Source organism: Ammospiza caudacuta, chromosome 6 (assembly GCF_027887145.1).
Source record: "Ammospiza caudacuta isolate bAmmCau1 chromosome 6, bAmmCau1.pri, whole genome shotgun sequence".
In the NCBI taxonomy this organism is placed as follows: Eukaryota; Metazoa; Chordata; class Aves; order Passeriformes; family Passerellidae; genus Ammospiza; species Ammospiza caudacuta.
Genome location: NC_080598.1, coordinates 30,253,708 through 30,277,329, shown reverse-complemented (window position 1 = coordinate 30,277,329; position 23,622 = coordinate 30,253,708). Strand labels below are relative to the sequence as shown.

General features: G+C 35.1%; 1 protein-coding gene across 2 annotated transcripts in view; it reads left to right on the top strand.

Moving 5' to 3' along the window:
* Nucleotides 1-23,622, top strand: part of UBR1 (ubiquitin protein ligase E3 component n-recognin 1) — a 59,003-nt gene that overhangs the window by 8,386 nt on the left and 26,995 nt on the right. The window contains exons 2-25 of one of the 2 annotated variants that reach the window (XM_058806194.1): nt 1,936-2,192; nt 4,305-4,383; nt 5,700-5,810; nt 7,146-7,276; nt 8,286-8,424; nt 8,942-9,004; nt 9,301-9,424; nt 11,146-11,253; nt 11,703-11,791; nt 12,491-12,589; nt 13,277-13,434; nt 14,077-14,176; nt 14,450-14,578; nt 14,791-14,971; nt 15,840-15,901; nt 16,117-16,227; nt 17,194-17,259; nt 17,369-17,470; nt 18,092-18,155; nt 18,569-18,693; nt 19,613-19,665; nt 20,649-20,751; nt 21,284-21,332; nt 22,859-23,013. In XM_058806194.1, the coding sequence (XP_058662177.1) occupies nt 1,936-2,192; nt 4,305-4,383; nt 5,700-5,810; nt 7,146-7,276; nt 8,286-8,424; nt 8,942-9,004; nt 9,301-9,424; nt 11,146-11,253; nt 11,703-11,791; nt 12,491-12,589; nt 13,277-13,434; nt 14,077-14,176; nt 14,450-14,578; nt 14,791-14,971; nt 15,840-15,901; nt 16,117-16,227; nt 17,194-17,259; nt 17,369-17,470; nt 18,092-18,155; nt 18,569-18,693; nt 19,613-19,665; nt 20,649-20,751; nt 21,284-21,332; nt 22,859-23,013 (2,658 nt within the window). Of the gene's footprint in view, nt 1-1,935; nt 2,193-4,304; nt 4,384-5,699; nt 5,811-7,145; nt 7,277-8,282; nt 8,425-8,941; nt 9,005-9,300; nt 9,425-11,145; nt 11,254-11,702; nt 11,792-12,490; nt 12,590-13,276; nt 13,435-14,076; nt 14,177-14,449; nt 14,579-14,790; nt 14,972-15,839; nt 15,902-16,116; nt 16,228-17,193; nt 17,260-17,368; nt 17,471-18,091; nt 18,156-18,568; nt 18,694-19,612; nt 19,666-20,648; nt 20,752-21,283; nt 21,333-22,858; nt 23,014-23,622 lie in introns of both variants that reach the window. The other variant, XM_058806193.1, reaches the window with a different exon arrangement.

The following is a 23,622-nucleotide window of genomic DNA, read 5'->3' as shown; positions in this document are numbered from 1 at the left end:
AAAGGCACGCATTTAATTTGTTTCATTTTCTTTTTGTTCCTTAGATCTGAATATGTGAAAATAAATGCATATCTATATATTTGAGTGCATGTATGTATATGCATACAGATTACGTATGTATTATGCATGTGTGTATGCTACAGCTTTTATGACCAATAATTTCTGTGGTGCTTACTGTTCAGGTGAAATTCTGAAACAAAACCAGATTTATTTGTTAGCATTGGAATTAAAATAACTGTCTCCTTTCAATTAATGGATGGGTCTTCATTTTCAGATAATAAGGGATAGGTTTGAATGCTTTGTGGTTCAAGGCATCTGATTAGACTGATCAAGCTGCTGCTCTTACAAAATAAGAATATTCTAATATGATTGTGGGCAAATCTGCTGTTCTGCTTGACCACATTATCCATGGCTTATCTTTTTCATCAGCTTCTGCCGTGCATTTTCACCATGATAAATGAGGTAATGGGCTACCTAAGGGTAATGCTGAGGAAGATTAATGGCCAAATAAATAAATAGAGGATTGAGGATTTTTTGCTTTTCACATAAAAAGTTATGTCATCTACTTCTTTGACCCTTCTTTCAGTCTGAACCCTTTGGTGGTTGCTTTGCTCGCTCCCTGCTTGCTGGCCTGGAAAAAATACCCTTTAGAGCTTTATGAATTTACATATGTATTTTTTTTCTTGCGCTCATCTTTAATCTTTTGTGCAGTTTTGGGCCCCACAATATAAGAACGATGCAAACCTATTGGAGGGCAGCAAGGATGGCAAAGGGCCTAGAGGGGGAGGCTATATGAAGAGCAGCTGGGGTCACTTGGTCTGTTCAGCCTGCAGGAGACTGAGGGGAGACCTCACTGCAATCTGCAACTGCCTGGTGAGGGGAGGAGCAGGGGCAGGCACTCATCTCTTACCTGTGGTGACGAGTGACAGGACCTGAGGGAACAGCATGAGATTGCATCAGGAGAGATTTGGGTTGGATATTACGAAGAAGTTTTTCCACCAAAGGGTGGCTTGGTACTGGTCCTGGAGAAGTGGTTGTGGCTCCAATCTTGCCAGAGTTCCGGAAGCATTTGGACAATGCTCTTATGCACACACTGTGGTTTTTGGGGCTGTCCTGTTTTGGACTTAAAGATCCTTGTGAGTCTGTTCCAACTTAGGATATTCTATGATATGTGGATTTTAACCAAGGTTGTGTTTGAAAGGATGTTCTCTTTTAGAGCCTTGACTGTTTTGCAATAGGAAGAACCAAAAGTTATTTCTAAATCATGGGAATAATATGAAAAAATACAATTCCGAATTGAAAGACAGAAATAGGACAATTGGAGAGAACTGTTTGGAGAAGTAAAGAAGTTGGAAGTGAAGTTAGGAACTAAGAACCTCAAGTCAAAATACAAGTACTTTCATTAATTGTTTTACAAAAAAGAAATTGCATTTTAGCCTGGTTTCATAATGACACTAAGCTTCCATGAGCATTTGGGCTCTTTCTTCCTCAGCAGCTATTGACCTCTGATGATCAGTCCAACAAGGCTTTCAGAAGACGTTTTGTGACTATCAGCAGGCAAAGGAGTGAATCCCAAACGTTTCCCAGCTTTCCATTTGTCAGCAGCTGAACAGACATCAAGCTTTGTGTATTGGTTGGCCTGTGGGGGAAGAGTGTAGTTGAAAATTATTCAGTGCATGGGTTTCTCTAACACTGTAACATTGCACTTGCCAGCTCTTGGCTTAGAGTGTTTTTAGTAGAAGACTTCAAAGGAACAGAGGTAGTGAAAAATAGCAGAGAAATCACTGGAAATCCATGGTTTCTTGGATTTTATTGCTCAAAGAACTGACTTCTGATGTAGAGAAGAATTCTGAACTCACAATAGAAGTGTGTAATCCTATTTTCTTTATATTTCCTTATTTGTTTGTTTATCCATGGGTGTACTTTTTGTTGCAGTGGTGTGATGAAAGATTCGACTTCCAAGCTGCATTTTTACAGTGCTTGGCAAAACATGTGCCAAATATTTACTCAGCTGAAATGGACCCCTTGGTGGAGAAACAAGAAGAAATGGTCCAGGCAGCAATATTATACCCCCTGGAATGTTATTTGTTTGGGGAGGACCCAGATATGTTCCTGGAGAAACTACAGCAGAGTGGAACCTCCCAGCTGTGTGGAAAGGTGTTCAAAGGAGGGGAGACAACGTACTCCTGCAGGTGAGGATGAGGGTGTGTTGTTATCAGTGTTCCCATCTGAGGTAATGCAGCAAAGTGCTTTAATAAAATCAGTTGTGCTGCTAACTAGACATTGCTTGTGTCATGGGACTTCTTTGCTTAACTAATGTTGGCATTTGTTTCCCATTTCAAGCCACTTTAGAGTGAGGAAAATTGTGTATGAAAAGAGGCTTTAGTGGAGAAATGGGGAGGGAAATGGAAAAGTTACTAAAAGTACTGAAAGCTGTTTGTTAAAAGTGTTGGATGATAGTGTATGAATATGGAGTCTGTGCCTGAATTGAGGGATACAGTACTCACTCACCCTTTCAAAGTCTGAAAAAGAATCCAGCATTTCTGAGCATCATCAGTCCTTTGCTTTGGGAATAGCTGGGTGAGCAATGGTAATTTTTCACCTTTTTTTCTCATCCTGCAGTATATTAAAGGTGGCAGCTCATTGAATTGATAGAATTAATTTTATTAATTCCTGTTAATACAAATACATTAATGAGTATCATGAATAAAATATATTATTATTAAAAAGCTAGCAGTTTTTGTGGTGAATGTAAAGATTGCAACAATTCTGGCAATTGATGAGCATTAATATGATGTTATTGCCATAGTTTATTCTAATTTTCAGTTTATTTTAAAGGCTTAGAAGATTTAATTAGAAATAGTAAGAGAATATTATTAAGGATGAAAAGCACGATCAGTAAAAAATCCATTCCTTAGAATTTAGGAAGTGTCAAAATAAAAGCTCTCTATATATTTTATTTATGAATTTCCCTGTAAAGTTTTAATCAATCACATACTCTTCAGCCTTTTCTAGAAATCAGCTAGTGTTGTGCATGAAAGGAGAATGATCTTTGAAGAAGTCCTGCTGTGTGTACTAGAAAGCGTATAGGGAGTGGGACAGCTGCATGAAGGAAAAAGCAGGACAAGGCAGTTTAGTGCTGTTAGAACAAGAATAATTCTCTTCCTACCTCTCCAGAGTTCATGTATGGTAGCAGGCAAAAAGACAAAGCTAAATGTCTGAGTTGGTCTCTTTCTTATTTTTTTGAGTTGCAGTCTTGCAAAAATGTGGTAGTATTTCTACAAGGTACTGTATTGTACTTCTGCAACTGAAGCTAGGTATCTGTTTGCTTTAAGCTTCTAAAATACTAAAAATAAAAGATACTCTGCAGTTTCAAAATCTGAATGTCTTGAATTTCAGATCTAGCAGGCACGTCTATCTTCTGTTTACTTTGATTAATCTTTCAGTAGAGTTATGGTAATAAATTAATGTTACAGAAGTATTAAATTATTGTAACGATTATTATAATCTGAAGGTTTGGAAGGAAGCTATTTCTGTAATCAGAATTACCTTGATATTTTAGTTGTAAATGAGGCTTGAACTAAATGTTGAACAATGGTTTAGAGTAAAAAATTTGATACTTTGTCATTTAGCACCTGTCATCCACATTTTGCATAGAATAAAGATGCATTTAAAGAAAAAAATGTCCATGTTTTAAGGAACAAGGCAATGTATAAAACTATGTATGTGAAACAGAGGATAAAATGGAATTAGATTGCCCATGAGTGTAATTCCCTATTTTAAGGTTATTGAAATGCATGAGTGAAACTTTACAAGTTACATTTCAAAGTATGCATTCCTAGCTTATTTAGTAAGGAATTCATTTCAGACTTTAACTTCTGTTTTAAAAGTTAGAAACATAAACTTATAGAGGTGTAGCAAAAGTTTAATGAGCAAACTGACTACTGACTGATGTTGGAAACAATAATAAAGGTTAATTCAGAGTCCTCACTGGTTTTCCTAGCTGCTTATTCTTAGCAAAACCAGAAAAAGTTTTGCTAAGCAAGTTTTGAAAGTTGAAATTGAGCAAGTTTTTGACTGAATTTGATGCAAGAGATTTCAGCACATGGTTCAAACTTAACAAGACTGGTTATTCCGTGTCACAGAAGGATGATGAAAATCAATGTTTTTATAATTTGAATCTGTTGTTAATCTCAATTTTTTTCTTTTCTTTTTTTTTTTTTTTTTGAGCAACATATTCTTTTGTGCATGAAAATTTCAGGTGTTTGTTTTAGAAAGTTTTCCACTTATCATTTCTGTTGCAGAGACTGTGCAGTTGATCCAACTTGTGTGCTCTGTATTGACTGCTTCCAGAATAGCATTCACAAGAACCACCGGTACAAGGTAGGAAAATCTTCATTTAAGAAGTGATACTTGTAGCTTTAGAGGCTATAATGAACTGCATATAAACCATTAGTAATTTTACTATTGCAAAATTAAATTCTGGAATTTATGAATTAATCTCTCTCTCTTGTGTTTTTAGCTATGTAAAACTTCTAAGAACGGCAGCTTCTTAATTGAAGAAACAAAGGAGTGTTTATTAATGCATACAGCATAATTCTCTTTGGCAATTTCATGGAAGTGTAGGTCAGAGCAAAGAGCTGTGACTGAAAATGGCAGTTGTGTCCTAAGTCCTAGTCAGTTTTGTTGGGATACAAGTAAGGTGAAAACCCAGGGAAAGCAGACAGTAATGATTACAGAGCGCTTTGGAGCCACAGCTGGGCTGAGAAGCTGTTTTCATTTTTGTGTTTTTCAGTAAATTCTTCAGGCAGAACATCAGCTATGGAAGTAGGTAGTTAGATGGGAGCAGATTTGTAGCATTTTCATCTAAAGAATAGAGAATGTGCCCTTTATAGATTCATAGAATAATTTATGTTGGCAGGGGAGGTCACCTAGTCCAGCCTCCTGCTCAAAGCATGTCTAATTAGATCAGCTTATTTTAAAATGTTTCAGGTAAATAACAGATTTTTTAATGTCTTTTTATTGGGTTGGAGGTTTTTTAGAGTTATTACAAGATTGGGGATTTGGAGGAAGCTAAGGGTAATTGGTTTTGCCTGAGTTTTGTCTGAACTTTTTGCCAAAATGGAGGCTCAGAATTTGTACTCTTCTGAAAGTGCAATGCAAAGTTAAAGTTATAAAAATGTGTTTAGATGCTGATTGTGTCATCTTTTCTTTGGTTAGAACTACTACTAACTGTCTGTTTAATGTGCACATTGTTTTTTTATATTATTTTCGAACTTGGTGAAGTAATTTTAAAGAATAAAAGCTCTCTATATATTTTATTTATTTTGTTTATTTTGTGAATAAACCCAGAAATATTTTGCCATTTATAAATAAGAACACTCAACAGCAAAGGCTTTTTCACTTACTTTCAAGTTAAATTTAGTTTGGACTTGCATAGCTTTCTGTAGCAGCAATTTATTTATTTCTTTATTTTCTGCTCAAAAAGTTTATCTTTTACCCCCCTTCTCCTTTGCGAGGGGTAAAAGATAAACTTTTAACAGATAAAAAGTTTCCTTTTATCTAAAAAAAGTTATGGTAAGACTCTTCTGTTTTTAAGTAGATATTTATATTTGTGGTTGATTTAAATAATTCACAATGCTATTTTCCTCTTGCTTTTTATGGCCATATTTCATGACTGAAATACATGGGTTTTCCAGATGCATAGCTCCACTGGAGGTGGATTTTGTGACTGTGGGGATACAGAGGCATGGAAGGCTGGACCACTGTGTAGTAAACATGAGCCTGGAGCATCAAGTTCTCCAAAAGAAGTAAGAACATGGCTTAAAGTGAAATAAAAAAATTTATAAATGTTACTTTGTTATTTTAAAAAGTGCTTATTTCTGTATATGTCTTGTATAACTCATGTAACAAGTTCAGTCAAGTTGAATCAGGATTTCCTTGGTCAAGGTGTCTGGGTTCAAACATGTATATTAGACATCCTTTGAACTTTTTGCTTTTTGTTTGCAGGCAGTTTCATCTACCTGTCTTGTGTGCTTGAGTCTTTCATTTGGAATTGAAATTGCAGTCTCTTGTTCTTTTCCTTGCAAAGTATATTAGTTCTTATTTACAAATAATCAGTTTCCCAGCAGTTAGCAAATGTTTAGAAGTTTGATTTTATTTTTTCTGTTTTCTACATTACTGCATTAGTGAAAAATTGAATTTGTCAGTTACTTCTGATCTGTCACTATGACTAAAAAGAATGTTCTGTGCCTTGAAACTAACCTTTTATGCTAGGATGTCTCATGGTTATTGTACCTGGTAAAAGAGCATATTAACAAAAATATGCCATCTTACAAGGAATTCTAAAGACAATGTACAAAAATCAGCTGCTTGAGGTAAAATTTGGGGTTTTTTTCAGAATCCTTCATTCTGAGATAATTTAGGATGAAAAAAACCTCAGCATTTGTCATTGTAAGCAGACCCCAAATCCCTGATGGTTTTGTAGCAGACATAGTTATTGATGTTCCAGTCCAAAAGTTGAATGGAAAAGGAATAAAAAAAACTGGCCTTACAGAAAAATGAGACAAAGTTTTCGTTCACATTTTTGTCCTTCTTTTTGAAGAAAGTTAATGGATTTCAGAGATAAAAATGGTTGAAGCTGCAATAAGGAGTGATTTGTTTACCAGGGGAGCTTGTTGCTTGGTCTGCACTGGAAACTTTTAATATCTATGGGAATGCAGAAAGCTTTTAACAGCTTTTTTGAATGCAAATTAAAAAAAAAAACCAAACAAAATTTTAAAAATTAAAAAAAAATTAAAGAAGTATTTTTAGAAAAGAAACTAACACATTTGATGAGGCCTTTCATATTCTAGGCCTGGATAAAACATGGATGCATAGAGACAGGTATATGAAACTGTTGGAGCACTACTGAGAGCCCTTGCAATGAAATAACTTTGTAAAGAAGAAATTAGGTGAGGTTAATTTGCTTGAAAATTGTGAAAAGGATTATTTCCTGATTGTAGTACACATATGTATATATAATTTACAGTATATATGTATATATTATAGTATAATTTCCTACAATATTAATAAGGTACTATATCAAACCCCATTTAATTTTTTTTAGATTCTTTTCCATATTAATATTATCTCATGTTTTACAGAATTCTGAATGTCAGTTGAATGAAGAAATTATGGAGCATTCTAGAAGAGTGTTTCCCTCTGTGATAAAATACATTGTAGATATGCTTATCTGGGAGGAAGAGAAGGAACTGCCTGTGGAGCTCACCATTAGGTAGGGAGTATTTCCAACTTTCTTTTCAATTCATTAGCAACTTGAATTATAATGTTGCCTGAAATAATATCATACTCATGCAGACATTAGTGCTGAAATCCCTGTAAACAGCATTGTGGCATATATGACCTAGAGTTATGAAGAGAAAAGCTTTTAATACTTCATGGGAAAAGTAGTGTGAGACTGTCCTCCCTCAGTCACTGAAGGGAATTGCTCCTGAGCCAGCCTGATCTACAGTGAAATGGCAGGTCTTCATGCAGGGGAGGAAATGTCAGGAGTGGAGAGATTCACCAGGTGCCATTGGCTGTCTTGGGAGACGCTGGTGGGGTGCTAAGGGGCAGGGGAGCAGAACTGAGCTGGCAGATTTTCAAGGATACTTTCCACAGTGGTTGAGAGAAAGATGTGGACAAACCTATTAGCAAGGTCTGTTGCAGTAGGACAATGGCTAATGGTTTGAAACTCAAGGAGGGTAGATTTAGGATAAATACAGGAAGAAAGTTTTTGCAATGAGGGCGGTGAAACACTGGAACTGGTTGCCCAGAGGGTTGGTGGATGCACCATCCCTGAAAACATTCAAGGTCATGTCGGATGGGACTCTGAGCAACCTGATCTAGTTGAAAATGTCCCTGCTCATTGCAGGGGGGCTGGACTAGATGAATTTTAAAGGGCCTCTCCAACTCAACCATTTTGTGATTCTGTGAAAATGGAAAAAGGCTGTGTATCACATTAAAAAACAAATGGGTTCATAAAACAGCAGAGAAAGGAAATTATAATAGAATATCAAAGAACTTCAAAACTTCTCTTTTGTACTTGATACATAATTTCTATGGCTTTTTCTGGCACAGATGGTGGGGGATGTAATTAGCATGAAGAATATGCTTGATTTATTTGAATAACTTTTTAAATTGTATTTGGCATTTATCTCAAGCTATCAATTAAGCTGTATTTGAAAGGATACTATTTACAATTTTACTTTCATTTGTATGATATGTTACCTTTTTCCCAGCAGAGAGAAGGTAGACAGCTACTACTGTGTCCTTTTCAATGATGAACACCATTCTTATGATCATGTCATCTACAGCCTGCAAAGGGCACTTGGCTGTGAACTTGGTGAAGCCCAGTTGCATACAACTGCTATAGATAAAGAGGTTAGTGCATTTGGGATATCAGAGAGTCACTTCTAGTCATTAAGAGTTACTACTATAGTCACTTGGTTACAGAATCTTTGTTTCTGGTTGCTGGAGCTTGAGGAAAGAAAGACGCATGGCTGAGCAACTCTTAGGCAGCACTTGTTCCCCAGGTGTGGAAAACTTGTTTAGGAAGCACGTATCTCTGGTTATATTCTGCTATTTCATGTACTTTGTGCCAGGAGGAAAGTTGATATGGTTTGTGTTCAAAGTATTGTGCAGAAATCTCTTTCATCTTTTTAATGTGTACATGAATTTTCCTTAAGATACCCACAACTTGGTCGTTGTGTTGTTGATTTTAGTGTTTTTCTTACAGACAATGATGTTAATTTTTATTTGCTTCTTGGTGTTTAATAGCGCTGTGAGTGGTGTTGGGCCCTGTTTTTCCTATTATGTATTAAAAGCATAGCAAGGATCGGACTTGTGATGCTTTAGGTTTGCTTTGTATTGGTCTCATGCTCAGTATTTTCTTAAACAGGGTCGTAGAGCTGTTAAGGCAGGACATTATGCCTCTTGTCAGGAAGCAAAAGAAGAAATTAAGGTAACTTCCTAAAGTAATTTTCACAAAAAAACACCCCATACCAGCCTAATTAGTATTGACACTGAGCACTTTTTGTCTGCCATACAGTCTTTAGCTTAGTACGTCCATGGTTTTATAATTTGCCTGTGAACTTTTTTGAATTGAATTTACAGTACCACATTTGAGATAGATATCTTCAGAAATAGATCATCAAACTGTTTTGTTTGTTTTGCTTGGGAGAGATGGTGGGGAGTGAAAATAAATAATTAAATAATGTTATTTTATTTTATATGCACTAATATTTACCTGACTCCTAGAGGCATTCTGAAAATGTTTCTCAACGGCCTCTTCACGTGGAGGTTCTGCATGCTGATGTTATGGCACACCAGAAGTTTGCCTTGCGCCTTGGTTCTTGGCTGAACAAACTCATGAGCTATTCAAGTAAGCATTGCTGGGTTTTGTTAAAATAATGCCATACCAGTATTTGAATAAATTAAGCAGTGTTATATATGATATTCCCTTAATTAAAATACTTTGATGTTGTTTCTAATTAGAAAATTATTAGTGCAGTAGCAAGGGTGATGATATCTGTTAGCAAGGTTATGAATAGCAGTACTTTTCTTTCTTGTTGAAATAAATGTGTTTGTTTCCCTGATGGAACACTATCTCAAAATTTTATTATTTTCACTTTTAGCATCACATGCACTCAGTGTGTCTCTTTTACTTAAAAGCTTCCCTCCTCAGTGCTGGTGCAAACCCACAGAGCATCTCTGTCAGTGGAAACATACATCCTCTGCTTACATCAATTTCTGCTTCAGATTTGATAGCTGTGATTCATTAGGAAGTGCCAATAAAAAAAATATTAAAATCTTAATTAATTTTTTTTCCAGTACTGGAAAGTCTATTTGAAGCTTTTAAACATTGTGCTGGTGTTTGATGATGCTTATAGTTTTAAAGATTCCTGAATCAATGTACTTTTGATTTACTATTTTTTTTCATACCTGTGTCTTGCCACACTAAAGCCATTATAAAATTTCTCCACACAATACAAATATGAATAGATTAAAGTCTAATAACTTCTTACCCTCCTCCTTGATAGGTTAATCTGGTGGTCTGCTTTAGCCCCTTTGTAAACTTCAATGAAGTGAATGTCTTCTAAGATTTTTTGAATGCTTGCTTGAAATACACAGATCAGAACTGTACTTTTTTTGTAATTCTTTACAGTGTTTTACAAGTTTTAGTGTTCTGTTCTTTTCAAGTTTGTATTTATTTTGCTAACAGTATTTTCTTGCTGTTCTGAGTTCTTCAGACAGTTCTTCCAGTTGGTGCAAGTTTTTTGAGTGTGGATTATTTCAAAGTTTCTAGTGAAAGTTTGATTTTTACTGAGGTCAGTTAACGGATACTTTTATGTTTTAGAAGAGTCTCTAAGTACAAAGATTGAAGTCAAACGTTCCTGTCCTTCTGGATTATATACACAGAGGCTTTATGAGCCTGATGTTCCATACTCAGCTGGAACCTTTGCATGGTCAGGTGGTTCCTGTTCTTCTCATGGTTTTGTTTCAAGTGGTAGAACATGGATCAAGAAACATTTAATAATGTTTATTTCCAAGTTGTCAGGAATTTGATTCATGACTCTTCACTTTTCCTTTTCAAATTAGTAACATAAGGCCTCATTTTGGAACATTAAAAACCCGAGGTTGACAGCGATAAGTTGATCTCCAAAACTGCTTTAAGTACTGTATCTACTGATAGGTGCAAGAAAATACTAAAGAATTTCTGAAATTCTACAAATGACTGACTTTCAAGGCCTGAGGCAGTGGCCAGCAGAAACTTGCCTAGTCCTGAGCATTTCTATGCTGACATAGTAAAGGCTTCTTGTGGATCTGCTTTGCAAAGCTGTCTCAGTTATTTTCAGTTTAAAATACTCTTCTGCACCACAGGATTTATTAAATTAGGTAGGCAAGAATAATAGGAAAAAATTAGTGAGGCAAAGCGTATATGGAAGTATATTCATTGAGAAAAAATGTTAAAAGTAATTCTTACTTAAGTGCCTTCTTTTTTTCTTCTTTTAAGTAATAGATTTATGTAATTGTAAATTTCTTGTGTCATATAATTTTATTATTGAAACATTCTTGTACAAATGAGTAGTTTCATCCCTACAGGTGACTTTCGCCGGATCTTTTGTCAAATATGTCTCAAGGAAGAAGCTGGATCTGAAAAGCCCTGCTTTATAAGCAAGTTGATGCTATGGGATGCAAGGCTTCATAAAGGTTTGTTTATCCATGTTGCTAAAAACGAAAGATTTGTCAAATTAATTTTTCACGTGTGTAACATATAGATAAATGTGAGTGCTATGCATGTAGAATTACAGTTCTTTTTTTTTATTACAGTTTTTATACAGCTTCAATTTTTACAGCTGAGCTAACTTATATTTGGGATATGTATTTGCCACCTCAATTTGTCCTGCTTTATGTATCTTGAAAAATCTTTTTACAAAATGCAACCTGACCCTGAGTGACTTGATTACTTGATGTTTTAAATACATACCAATAAATGTCAAAACCCAAAAGTAATTAATAACTGTGTTCGTATGCTTCATAACCATGTCAAGACTTCCAATGATTTTTTTTAATCATAGTTTAGTAATTGGTTCCTGTTTTTCCACAAAATGTGCATCTTAGTACAACAATGTGACGTGCATTGTATTGGCTCTTCGCAGGGGCGAGGAAGGTTCTTCATGAACTTATCTTCAGTAGTTTTTTCATGGAAATGGAATACAAAAAACTTTTTGCTGTTGAATTTGTGAAGGTAAATGGTTTGATTTTTATGCTATGAATTTGTACTAACTTTATGAAATTTCCCCCCTAACTGAAAATTGTTTCAGTATAAATAGGGAATTTTAAACGAGCAGAACCTCAATAACTGTCTCAGCCTTTATTGGAGTGCAGTTAATTAATTCCCATATCACTGGTTTGTTCCTTAGGATATGCTTGTTTGATTGCCATATTGTTATTATTCTGTGTATATTTTGAAATGCCAGATGAACTGCAACTGAAATTGGCCTTTCTTTTTGAAAATTCGATACAATAATTAAGACATATACAAAACATAAAACAAAGTGTGTTTTGTTTTAGGGTGATACTTTTTAATTCTGATAAAGATGATTGATACTTTTTGATTTTCTCTGGACTGAAACAAAGCAAACAAAGACTTGCCTTACCCATTGCACATGTCTTTTACACACGGTTGTTGAACTATCCATGCAGTTCATTGCAAGAAATAATTCTGTTTGCAGTCTGACAAATCAGTTACATTTGTGCTTATCTTCAGTATTAAGGCAGTGGGGGCCATACTGACTTGCTTTGGTGTATTGAGGATATTGTGCTGTTTTTCTTGGATGTGATTCTATTAGGTGGGAGAGACACACTGAGATGTAATTCTTGTGAATAAAAAAGTAAACATTTTTGCTAGCATTTGTTTAACGTCCCAAATACTCTCTTTTTCTAGTATTACAAGGCATTGCAAAAGGAATACATCAGTGATGATCATGACAGAGTTCTGTCTGTGACAGCGCTCTCAGTTCAGATGTTCACTGTACCTACTCTGGTATGTACAGCTTGGCTCTGCTCGAGGTGTAAAATAAGTTGGAGAATTGCTAGTAGTACCACCTTTGCAGATTGTTGTGTTTGGTAGGGAGACTTTAGCATTGCTGGGTTGAATATGAATGATTTTGAGATTTGTGAAAGCCAATATGAAAGCAGGAGCTTGAGTTGATGTGAAAATTCGTTACAGAACATAGAGTGAATGCAAATAAGTATAAGTTCCTGGCACATTGTACTCTGCATTAACTTTGTGTATTTATTTACTGCTCACATTTACCTGTCTATGTGACTTTCAAAAGAGGGCAAGGGGGTAAAAAATAGTTAAGTGTCTTCTTGTGGGGGTGAAATATGGGGAGGAAATATATCTATAACTTTTAAAAGTTATATGTTTCTTAGCTGAAGCACTAATGCAAAAATTCTTTTCTACATGATCTTTCTAGGAAAAAAATGGCATATCCATCATATAGATGCTCTCAGAATTGAACAAACATACGTAGTTGGTGAACAAACTTTGTAGTTGATAGCAGTTGTGTTCCTGTGCAATAAATACTGTGGGAGTTTTTTTTATTTTGTGCTCTTTGCAAATGCTTCAAAGAATTTTTAATGAGGAAGAGAGGGATTCAAAGGAAAAATACTTTGATGATAACATTAACAAAAACAGGAAGAAAAACATTTCACTTTGTTCTTGCAGGCCCGACATCTAATTGAAGAGCGAAATGTAATCACCGTCATAACAGAGACACTCCTAGAAGTGCTTCCAGAGTACCTAGACAAAAATGACAAGTTCAACTTCCAAGGCTACAGTCAGGACAAACTGAACCGGGTATATTCAGTAATATTTGACCTCAGGTAAGTGTAAGGCTGAGAAGCTAGAGCAGTTCAAAAATACTGGTAGCATGATGAGGTGTTTCAGTGCAGAGTCGGATGATTAAACTGCTTTAAAACCAAAGCCAAACCCCTCAAAAAACATACATGATATCTTAACGTTTTCTTTTCAATGGACATTTAAAATTTTAAAATACTGAAATTACATTCTGTAAAAACATTTTTGATTTTCAATTATCAAATTGCATATAATATTTACATTAATAAATAAAATGTATCTACTCTAAGACAGTATGGGAAATTTATCTCTCATTTGCTGCTATTCTAGGAAAGCTGTATAATCCTTATCTGCATAGGGTTTTCTATTTTACTGGTACCAAATTGCTCTAATAAAGTGAGTAATGTTTATTACTCCGTTTATTACACCCCAAACACCTTGGAATTAAAAAAAAACCTGTTAATTTCTAGTGATGGAGTCACACCAAGGTATTAGTAGTTCTAGTATTTGGGAAAATTTTCTGAGTACTTTAAGATGAAGAAGTGATGAAATTTGATTATGTAATTGATGGTATTAAAACAATTTAATTTCAACAACTCTTGACGTACAAGCATAAGAGAAGTCTGAGCGAAGTATGAAAATTTTTTCTTTTTCTTTTTTTGGGACAGGTATATCTTAGTCAGCAAACCTACAGTATGGACAGACCATCTGAGGGAGCGTTTTTTAGAAGGATTTGTTTCTTTCCTAAGGATTCTAACTTGCATGCAGGTACAATATATTTAAATAATTTCTTTCTGATATCCTGTTGTAAAGTGATTACAGCTCCTCTTTTTCCCATAATATTATAATGGATGTAAACATGCAATTACACTGTTGAATTCTTCAGTCCCTGTTTTGGGTGGGTGAAGAAGACATGTTTATACAAGTAATACTCATCAGATTTAGTTACATATGTTTTATCTTTTGACTGTGGAATTTTCTGTTGTATTAAGCCTGTGATCACTGATTTAGACAAAGTATTTTGTGGGATTTCTATTTCAGGGAATGGAGGAGATAAAAAGACAGATTGGTCAGCACATTGAGGTAGACCCTGACTGGGAAGCAGCTATTGCCATACAGATGCAGCTCAAGAACATTCTTTTGATGTTCCAGGAGTGGTGTGCCTGTGATGTAAGTATATACATTTTCTGTGATTCTTGCCTGTATACCTTTTTGGAATCTTCCTGACAGCTTTTGAAATAGCAGCTTTTAGAAAAGCTCACAATTGTTCAGTATAGTTTTCCACAAAAAAATTGGTCTGAAAGAATTAATCTGGGTGTGACAAAGAGAGAAAGGAAGAACTGTAGGATTTTTTTTTATTCTGCATGTATTTTTAATTCTAGGAAGAGCTGCTGCTCAGGTCTTACAGAGAATGCCATAAAGCTGTGATGAGATGCAGCACAAACAGCCGCTCTCGGGAGAAGACAGTGTTTCACTTATGTGGCCATACCCTGGAGAGCAGACCTTACAGAGTGTCTGCAGATCCTGTCAGCATACATTTGCCACTGTCTAGGACTCTTGCTGGTAAGTGATCTGTTTTGATTGCTGTTTAAACCGTGCTTGTTATCCATCTGTTTCTTTACTCCAGAAAACATTTGGGTTAAGTGCTTCACAGATGAGTTGGTCTCTGACTTAGTGACATTCTCATGATCAGGAAGACATGTTCCCCATATGTGCCACTAATGGAAAGTTTTTTCTCAAAAAACATTACCATGGAGATTGGAGGATGTCTTTTTAAATGGAAAACAGAGAAGTCAGTCACGAAGGAAAAAAATTTCTTGTTAATGAGATCCTTAGTTTTCTCTGAAGTGTTTCTTGTTCTGTTTCTATCTCCTTTATTTAAATGAATGTCCATTATTATTTATCTTGAATTTAGTTTCCAACCATATATATCTTAGGATGGTTAAAATGTTCCTCCTGAAAGACATATTTTGCACAACGCCAGGACAGGCTTCCAGTCAGAGCACAATCACTGCTTTCTATAGAATACAAATGAAATCATATGCTATTATTAAGCTGTAGATTCTTTATCACGTCATTGGATACCAGGATACCATCTGTTAATCCTTGTAATCTTGAAATTAATTTACTACTGATATATGATTCAAATATGAAATAAAAATTTTATTTATTGTATATTATATATCATCTCAATTTGGATGGTGTTCACTCATTCATTTAGTATAAATTTATTAATGAAATAATGGTTTGTAAGCCTAGTAAGAACTATTGTGATTAAAAAAAGGAAAGTATGAAGTCTTTCCTAAACAAACTTAGACTTTTTTTTCTATAATTCTCTGAATTGTAAATGATTTAGCTGACATTAAGAAGGGGTTGGAGAACCTTCACTGATTTTGGTTTATTTTCTGATTTTTCTTCCTTGGTTTTGTAGGTCTTCATGTACGATTAAGCAAGACCGGAGCCATCTCAAGATTGCATGAGTTTGTTTCTCCTGTAAGATACTTCTTTTTTTTCTCCAAATGCTTTTATGATTTATACTCTGGAAAGAAAAAAGCCTCAATCTATATGCTCTAACCTTCATGACACACATACGAGTTATTTTTCAGCTGTCAATACATCTCTGTTCTTTAGGACTTACACTTTTAAAACCACTGGCAGATTTATTCTGAGGGGGTTTTTTTGTTTATTTTTCCTTTTTTAAATTCTAGGAAGAATTTCAAGTGGAGCTGCTAGTAGAATATCCTTTGCGGTGTCTTGTCCTGGTTGCACAGGTTGCTGCAGAGATGTGGAGGAGGAATGGGCTCTCCCTGATAAGCCAGGTACTCCCTGGAGTGTTCAGTGCTGAGCTGATCCCCTAGGTGTTTGCAAGGGTTGTTCAGTAATGCTGCCAGGGGTTCATCCAGTGCAGAGAGAGGTCATGGGGTCACTCCTACAGTAAATAGAAAGTTTCTGGGTGGAAATTTAGGTCACATGGTTTTATTTCTATCTTCAGCAATAGCTTACCTCCTTGTCTTAGAGGAGTATTTTCATCTCTGCTATGACTCTTTCTTCTACTCTGTCAAATAGTATAATGTTGCTGATGTCTACTTGTAAGCTACTTTCAGATCCCATAATCACTGCCAAAGTACTTGTTGAACTCTTGCTTATAGCATAAAAAGTTAGAAGTTCCTCATGGTGTATGGACATTATTAGTGAAACTATTAGTCTCACACTAAACATTTGACAACCCTATAGCTAAACATACAAACATTTTCTAATACTTGTGACTTCTGTTGCAAGAGTAAAGGTAGAGTCTGCCCTTGCATTTACCTCCTTTGGCTTCACTTTGGGGTGGTTTTGGTTTTGTTGTCTGGTTTTATTGGTTGTTTGGTTTTGGGTGGGGGATTTTTTGTTTGTTTGGGAGTTTTTTGTCTGTTTTTATTCCCTTTGATGGCAGAAGTTCTCAGCTAACCTTGCACAAGACCCTTTGATGAAATCAAAGTAAATCTTGGTAAACCCCTGTAGAATTATCTTTTTGAGAACTGGGGTAGGAGAAGGAGGATGTTTTGACTTAACTCCAGTGGCTGCTTCTGAATTATGTCCTCTTGGAAGGGGGTGTGAAGTATGGCATAGACTTTTTCTGGATAAGTGAAAAAACATTTTTCACTTCCATTTAAGTACATATTTATTTTGAAAGAAATGTGGACTTTCTTTTACTCAGTAAAGATGTGGTACAGTTTGAAAGGCCTCAGAGATTAACTGATGTACATTACTTTATATCTCTCTCTTGTTTTTGCATTTCTTAGGTATTCTATTATCAAGATGTTAAATGCAGAGAAGAGATGTATGATAAAGACATCATCATGCTCCAGGTACAATGTTCTGAATCACTGCATACTTGTCATTTTAAAAAGTTCAGTTTAGTTTTCATTGATTTTGAAATAGCAAGTGATGTTCATATTAATTTGGGTTTTTTGATAGATAGGTGCATCTCTTATGGATCCAAACCAGTTTCTCCTGCTGATACTGCAGAGATATGAGCTTGCTGATGCTTTCAAAAAGATCAAACCCACCAAAGATCAGGTAAGTAGCAAATTTTTCTGCTGTTTAATTTGTCAGCTTTGAGTATATGAAACATCAGTAAGAAAAACTAGCTACTGTTGAAAACTGCATTTTTAAGGCCACACTACCAGTCAGTAAACACCGGAGCTTGTGGTTAGGTAAATATTTTGGAATTTGTAGAGGCTTCCTCAAAATTAGCAAGCAACTTTTGCCCCTTTTGGACCTTTATTTTAGGTCTATAGAGACTTGTCTCCACAGGGAATCTACCACAAACCATGTAAATGACTTTGCTATAGCATTTCTATTCTCTTAAGCCATGTTATGTGCTTTTATTTTGGTTGGAAGTTTCTGGGGTTGTTATGCTTCTTCTTGTGGCTTGAACTTTGATATAACCCTTCATTTGGGATACGTTTTTTAGCTGTTTCTTTTCTTGCGTGTGAATCTTGCACTTTAGTTGCTGTATAATATCTCCTCTGCCAGAGCAGACACTTTTTCCAGCTTGTTAGAATGGAAATTTCTTCCTAAAGTACAATGTTTTATCAGTATAGTAGATATGAAGGCTGAGCTCAGCGTCATTTAGTGGATGGATTTTCTTGCACTTCTGTTTTTGTTTTTTTAACCTGATTTCTCTCATTCTTGCAGGATTTGATTAAGCAATATAATGTTTTAATAGAAGAGATGCTACAGATTCTCATCTATATTGTGGGTAAGTTTCATTTCTCTGTGTTGTTGTAGTAATGGAGGATTGCTTTGACAGAGCAGGCTTGATGATTTTGTTAGACATAGTATAGAGAGGATACTGAGGAATATCTCTTTTAAATAGATGATTCAGTATCACAACTGTTTGTGAGATGGAAACAATAGGAGTTGGACAGTGAAAAAAGCTGTTAGGTAGCTTCATAATTGATGTTAAAGTAGAATATGAAGAGAGTCCATCTTGACCCATGTTGTTAGGAATCTAGGCTGAGAATCATTTTTACTCAAACACTTGGGACAGGCTTCTGACAAATGCAAGCTTATACAATGAAACATCCCAGCAATACCATTATGGTGAAAAATTCAATTTCACTTCATACCTGTCATATTTGCCATTCCTCTCCTTTTGGTTCATTCTGACAGGGGAAAGATATGTGCCTGGAATCAGTAATGTGACAAAAGAGGATGTAATAATGAGAGAAATCATCCATCTGTTGTGCATTGAACCAATGGCTCACAGTGCAATTACCAAGTCCTTGCCTGAAAACGTGAGTCCTGATTTATTTACTTTTTTTCCTTGATTTACTTTTTCTTGTTTTATGTCTTTCTTCTTTAGCTTTCATATCCTTATATGGAAGCATTTCTAATATAAAGCTTAAATGTTGGTTTGAGAATTACAAAATGGCATGCCAAAGAGGTTTACACACCTTACTGATGTAAAGGTAAATGTCATAGATTCAAGTATGGCCTGATCTGGAAAGACTTGTATGGGAATTACACTTTTTGTTTAAGAGGTGAATTTTTTCTAGAATATTCAACTGTAGTTCTCCTAGGTTCAAAAATAAACGTGAAATTTTCTGGTTTGGCCCTGTAGGGTGATGGAGCTGGATTCCATTCTGGCCTGCATACCACTGATAAATTTAAGCTGTAATTTTGATGACTTAAACCTGTGCAGATCCATTTGAAGTCAAGTATTGTTCATGTCTATTTGAAAACAAAGACTTCTTGACATCCCATTACAATTGTGGAAGATTGAAGCAAAGGCAAGGGATGTGGATTAGATTTTATAGTCTGGAAGTGTTCAGGGCCCGCAATCAATGCAAAAACCCTAAATTTTTGTTGTAAATGAAATAGCCTTAAATATTATCATAGTATCCACAGGCACTGTTTAAAATATCTAAACCTCTTTTATTCCCTTTGTTAAGGTTGGGTGAGCATTGACCTGTTTCTAGAGATCAGCTCTGTTATTAATGAAGTTCTACATTATTAAGTGAAAGTATGATGTCTCTTTGATACTTCCTTGGAAAATGCCAGTTATTAATATCTGCTTTCTGATTAACAGCGGGCAAAAGATAATAGTTCATGAATTAGGGAATTATCTAAATTTGTCTATTTTTGTTACACATAGCATAATACTGAAGATACTTGAATCATTATATGTTTATCCCAAACTAAATTTTTTACCAGGAGAACAATGAAACTGGCTTGGAGAATGTAATTGATAAAGTGGCTACATTCAAGTAAGTTCTTAATGTTGTTTTATAAATAGCTTGAAAGTGAAATAAAATTTCTTAAATACGTTTGGGTTAAACAATATGAACAACTGTCTCTGTTCAGCTTATATTTTGCTATCTTGAAGTAAATATATTTGCAAATATGCTTAGGAAAGAACAGTGTGTGAATATCCTACACTGCTGCTTTTTCTTTCCCTTTGCCACCCTCTTTCTTCAAATTTGGGTTGAGGAGTCTTGGGAGTTCAGTAATCTCAAGTCCAAGTGGGAGAATCTTTGAAAGTTCATTTTTTTTCCTAAGATAGAAATTTAAGAGGTCATTGTACCTTTGACAATCACTATCTAGTAACTGTTATGTTACTTAGGTGCTAATTTTCTGCAACTTACCCTTTTTTCTGGAAAATAATTTAATATATAAATATATATGTTTGTGTGTATGCAAGTATAGAGAAATAGATTGTAGTTGAACAAAACCAGTGCAAATGTCTGCTACTTTTGTGAGAAAAATGTCTTATTTTAGTATACCTTATTTTAAATTTCATGTGGTTTGCTTGTTCATGTTCAGTTAAGAGCAACTGTAAGTGTACCTGGGAATCTTACTTGGGAAATTATATGAACAGTTAAAAAAATCTCACTGGCTGGAAAGCAGCAAGTATTACTTGTTTTATACTTTGGTTAAAGAAAGGATTGAATTTTATGCAGCAATATCCAATGTCTGAAATTCTAAGCCACACAGTTAAAAAGAATTTTTAGAGGCTATTCGGTGTGCTTTAGATGGTATAGACTAGAAATATTTTGCTGCTGAATTGTTTACTCCTGTAAATCCTGTATTGAAAATTTAAGGGTCCTAACTGTGCTCACGCTCTGCTTTTAATAAATTAGTGAGTAGCCATTATAATTCCTGCTTCTTTAGAAAACAAATTGTGTTTGCCTTTAAAGATGTGCTGAATGTATATTAATAATCTGTATATTATGAAATATTTCTCTGTAAGGAAACCGGGTGTCTCTGGTCATGGAGTTTATGAACTGAAAGATGAATGTTTGAAGGAATTCAATATGTTCTTTTATCACTACACTAAGACCCAGCACAGCAAGGTAAGCAGTGTAAGATTCACTCTAAAAGGTTAAAAAAATAGTACATACTTACCAGTATTTAAAGAATTTTGCTGAATTAATGCAATCTAAAGAAATTGGTTCAGTAAAGAGTGTCTGCAGCTACCTTTGAAACTAAATGTTCCACGAAATTAAAGTTTTCAATACAAATCTAGATGGTGTGGTTTGCATTTGTGTTTCCTTTTTGGCACCTTGTGTATTTACTCTGTTATCACATTTTGATCTCAGCATAGAGAGTTAAGAATTACCTTTGTACTGGGAACCCCCAAATTTTGTTTTTATAACTCTTAGTGAGGAAGCAAATATGTCCAATTATTTATCTTTACTACAAATTTAAATTCAAAACATAATGTTAAACATGTTTCAGACAAAATTCTAGTTCACAACCAGGAATTTACTGGTATCTCTATGTATCTCATCATATTTCTAGTGTAGGGTTTCTTATAATTTCATTAATCTCATGATTATGTACTTCTATAGAGGTGCTGATACAGCAACACTCCTTTTTCTGTAGGCTGAACATACACAAAAGAAAAGAAGAAAACAAGAAAACAGAGATGAAGGTAAAATTCTAAAATTAATGATTCAACAAATGTGCTAATTGGTAGTATATGTAGTTGTATGTATATATTGAGCTTTGGGAGATGTCTTGTGACTTCACAGTGGATAGGTGAGTTCATATTAAATTTGTTGTGATTTGTAGTAATTGTCATTAATTAGCACCTGGCATTTCTTTTGTTTTTTTCTTCATCATGGACAGGAATTCTGGAATTTTAGTTTACGTTTAGGGAAATAAACATGGCACTGTACCTATTGAAAAACCCATGAACTCAGAAATTTTATGGTGGAGTAACTAAGAGGCAAAAGTTGTGGTGTTTTTTGTGAGCAGTTTCTTTAGACAATATTAAGACATAATAGTGGCATGTAGAGAAGGTTGCCACAGGAAATAATGCTCATATCCATTCTGTAATATGAGAATGAGACTTAACTTTTAGAAAGAATTTTTTATAAGCTCTGAATACATAAAACAATGAACCCCTGTGTTTCTATTGTAACACAAATATTGTTTCCCTTTTGCGTTTACATTTACCCATTTAAGTCACAAGCATTTAATTGAGTTGATTTGAGAAAGACATCATAAGCTGAACAAATAATTACAGTGAACAATTTAATAAACTCAACTTTGCTCCTTCCCCTTTCAATCTGGCAGCTTAAAATGTTATCAGGGGAATTATTTCGTGGAAATTAAAAAAATGGGGTTATTTAGAATAAATTGTCAGAGACTCATGTAATTGAACAGTACAGTTCCAAAATACCAAGGTATCTGTTTACCCTGATTTGTGTTCTCCTGAGGCTGCATTTATTGTTGCAGGTACTTCCTGTGTATTCTTTTTTGTGGCTATGTTGTCTTTGTCAGTAACTTCATTCAGCCAAAATTGTCTAAAGAATGGTGGTTTCAGAAACACTTCATTCACAGAAGTCCTCTGAAAAAAGGCAATCTGAAAATAGGCATCCAGGTACCTGAAGAAGACTGGAGTCAGTGGCTCCTGGTAGGGAGAGGCTGTGGCATTAAATGAGGTGCTGTCAGTAGATGCCAAGATGCCACATCAGAGTTCCAGTATTAAGTCAGCAAATGTACATAACCAGAAATGACTGGAATGCCAGTAGCAGAAAAAATTTAGAGCTCCATGCATGTGATATTGTGGTGTGGGACTCTACAGTCTGGAAACTTCACTCCTCAGTTTTGTTTAATTACTTGAAAACCTTTTATCTGATGCAAAGCACAAACTGTACATTTAATAGTGAGACATAAATCAGGCAGTTCAGAGTGTTAAAAATTTGTGTTTACAGATGTAACTAATACTTGTGATTGATTAACTTAGCTTGTACATGTTTTTTATGTAAATACTTACTAAAAGTACTCTAGTTTTGCCAAAGATGAAAGTTGACTTACGCACACAATCGTGTTTGAGCATGGTTTTACTCATTTAAAGGTCCAGTTTTTCTTTCACTGAAATTAATATGTTTGTGCTCTCTACTTCTGGGTGGGATGTCAGTTCATTGATATGTTTGCACACCTGTTTTCTAGCATTGCCACCACCTCCTCCTCCAGACTTCAGTCCTGCATTCAGCAACGTGGTGAGGATTCTGAACTGTGATGTCATGATGCACATCCTGCGCACCCTCCTGCAGAGGGCAGTGGAGCTGGAAACCCACTTGTGGACTGAGGCAATGGTCCAAATGGTAGGGTTAGCCTTGATCATCTTCCCATGGTCCCTCCTGTGCTGACTGCTTATGAGAAGACCAAAATATGTAAAGATTACTTGGAATGATTTTGTCCCCAAACCTGTTTTTATAAATCTTACTGGCAAAGAAAATATTTTTATTATTAATTATCTATCTCTCCTGTAAAATAGAAACATGATGCATAACAGTATTAAAGTTTTCTATTTTACTTTCCTCCCTGTGTGACCTCATTGCTGAAGCTGTTTCAATATGTAATCCTCCCTGCCTCATATTTTTACTGCAAGTTAATGAGTAACTGTTTGATAATTGGAATTCCTTCATTTTTTGAGCTGCAGTCTCCAAATACATGAGGCCTCTTTGGGGCCTCAGTCATGAAATAATAGAATTTTTGTAAGTATTTAAACATTTAATTTTACTGCAGTGGCTTGAGTCTTTTAAAACATTGTTGAGATGTTCTTTGGAGGCAATTTTTTGTTTGTTTATTTTAGCAGGGTTGTTTTTTTAACATTTATAGAATTAGGACCTGAAATTATAGACAGTCTGAATTAATCAGTTTTGTAAGAATGTATAGATTGTTTAATTGCCTTGCCAATCCTGCTAATCTTT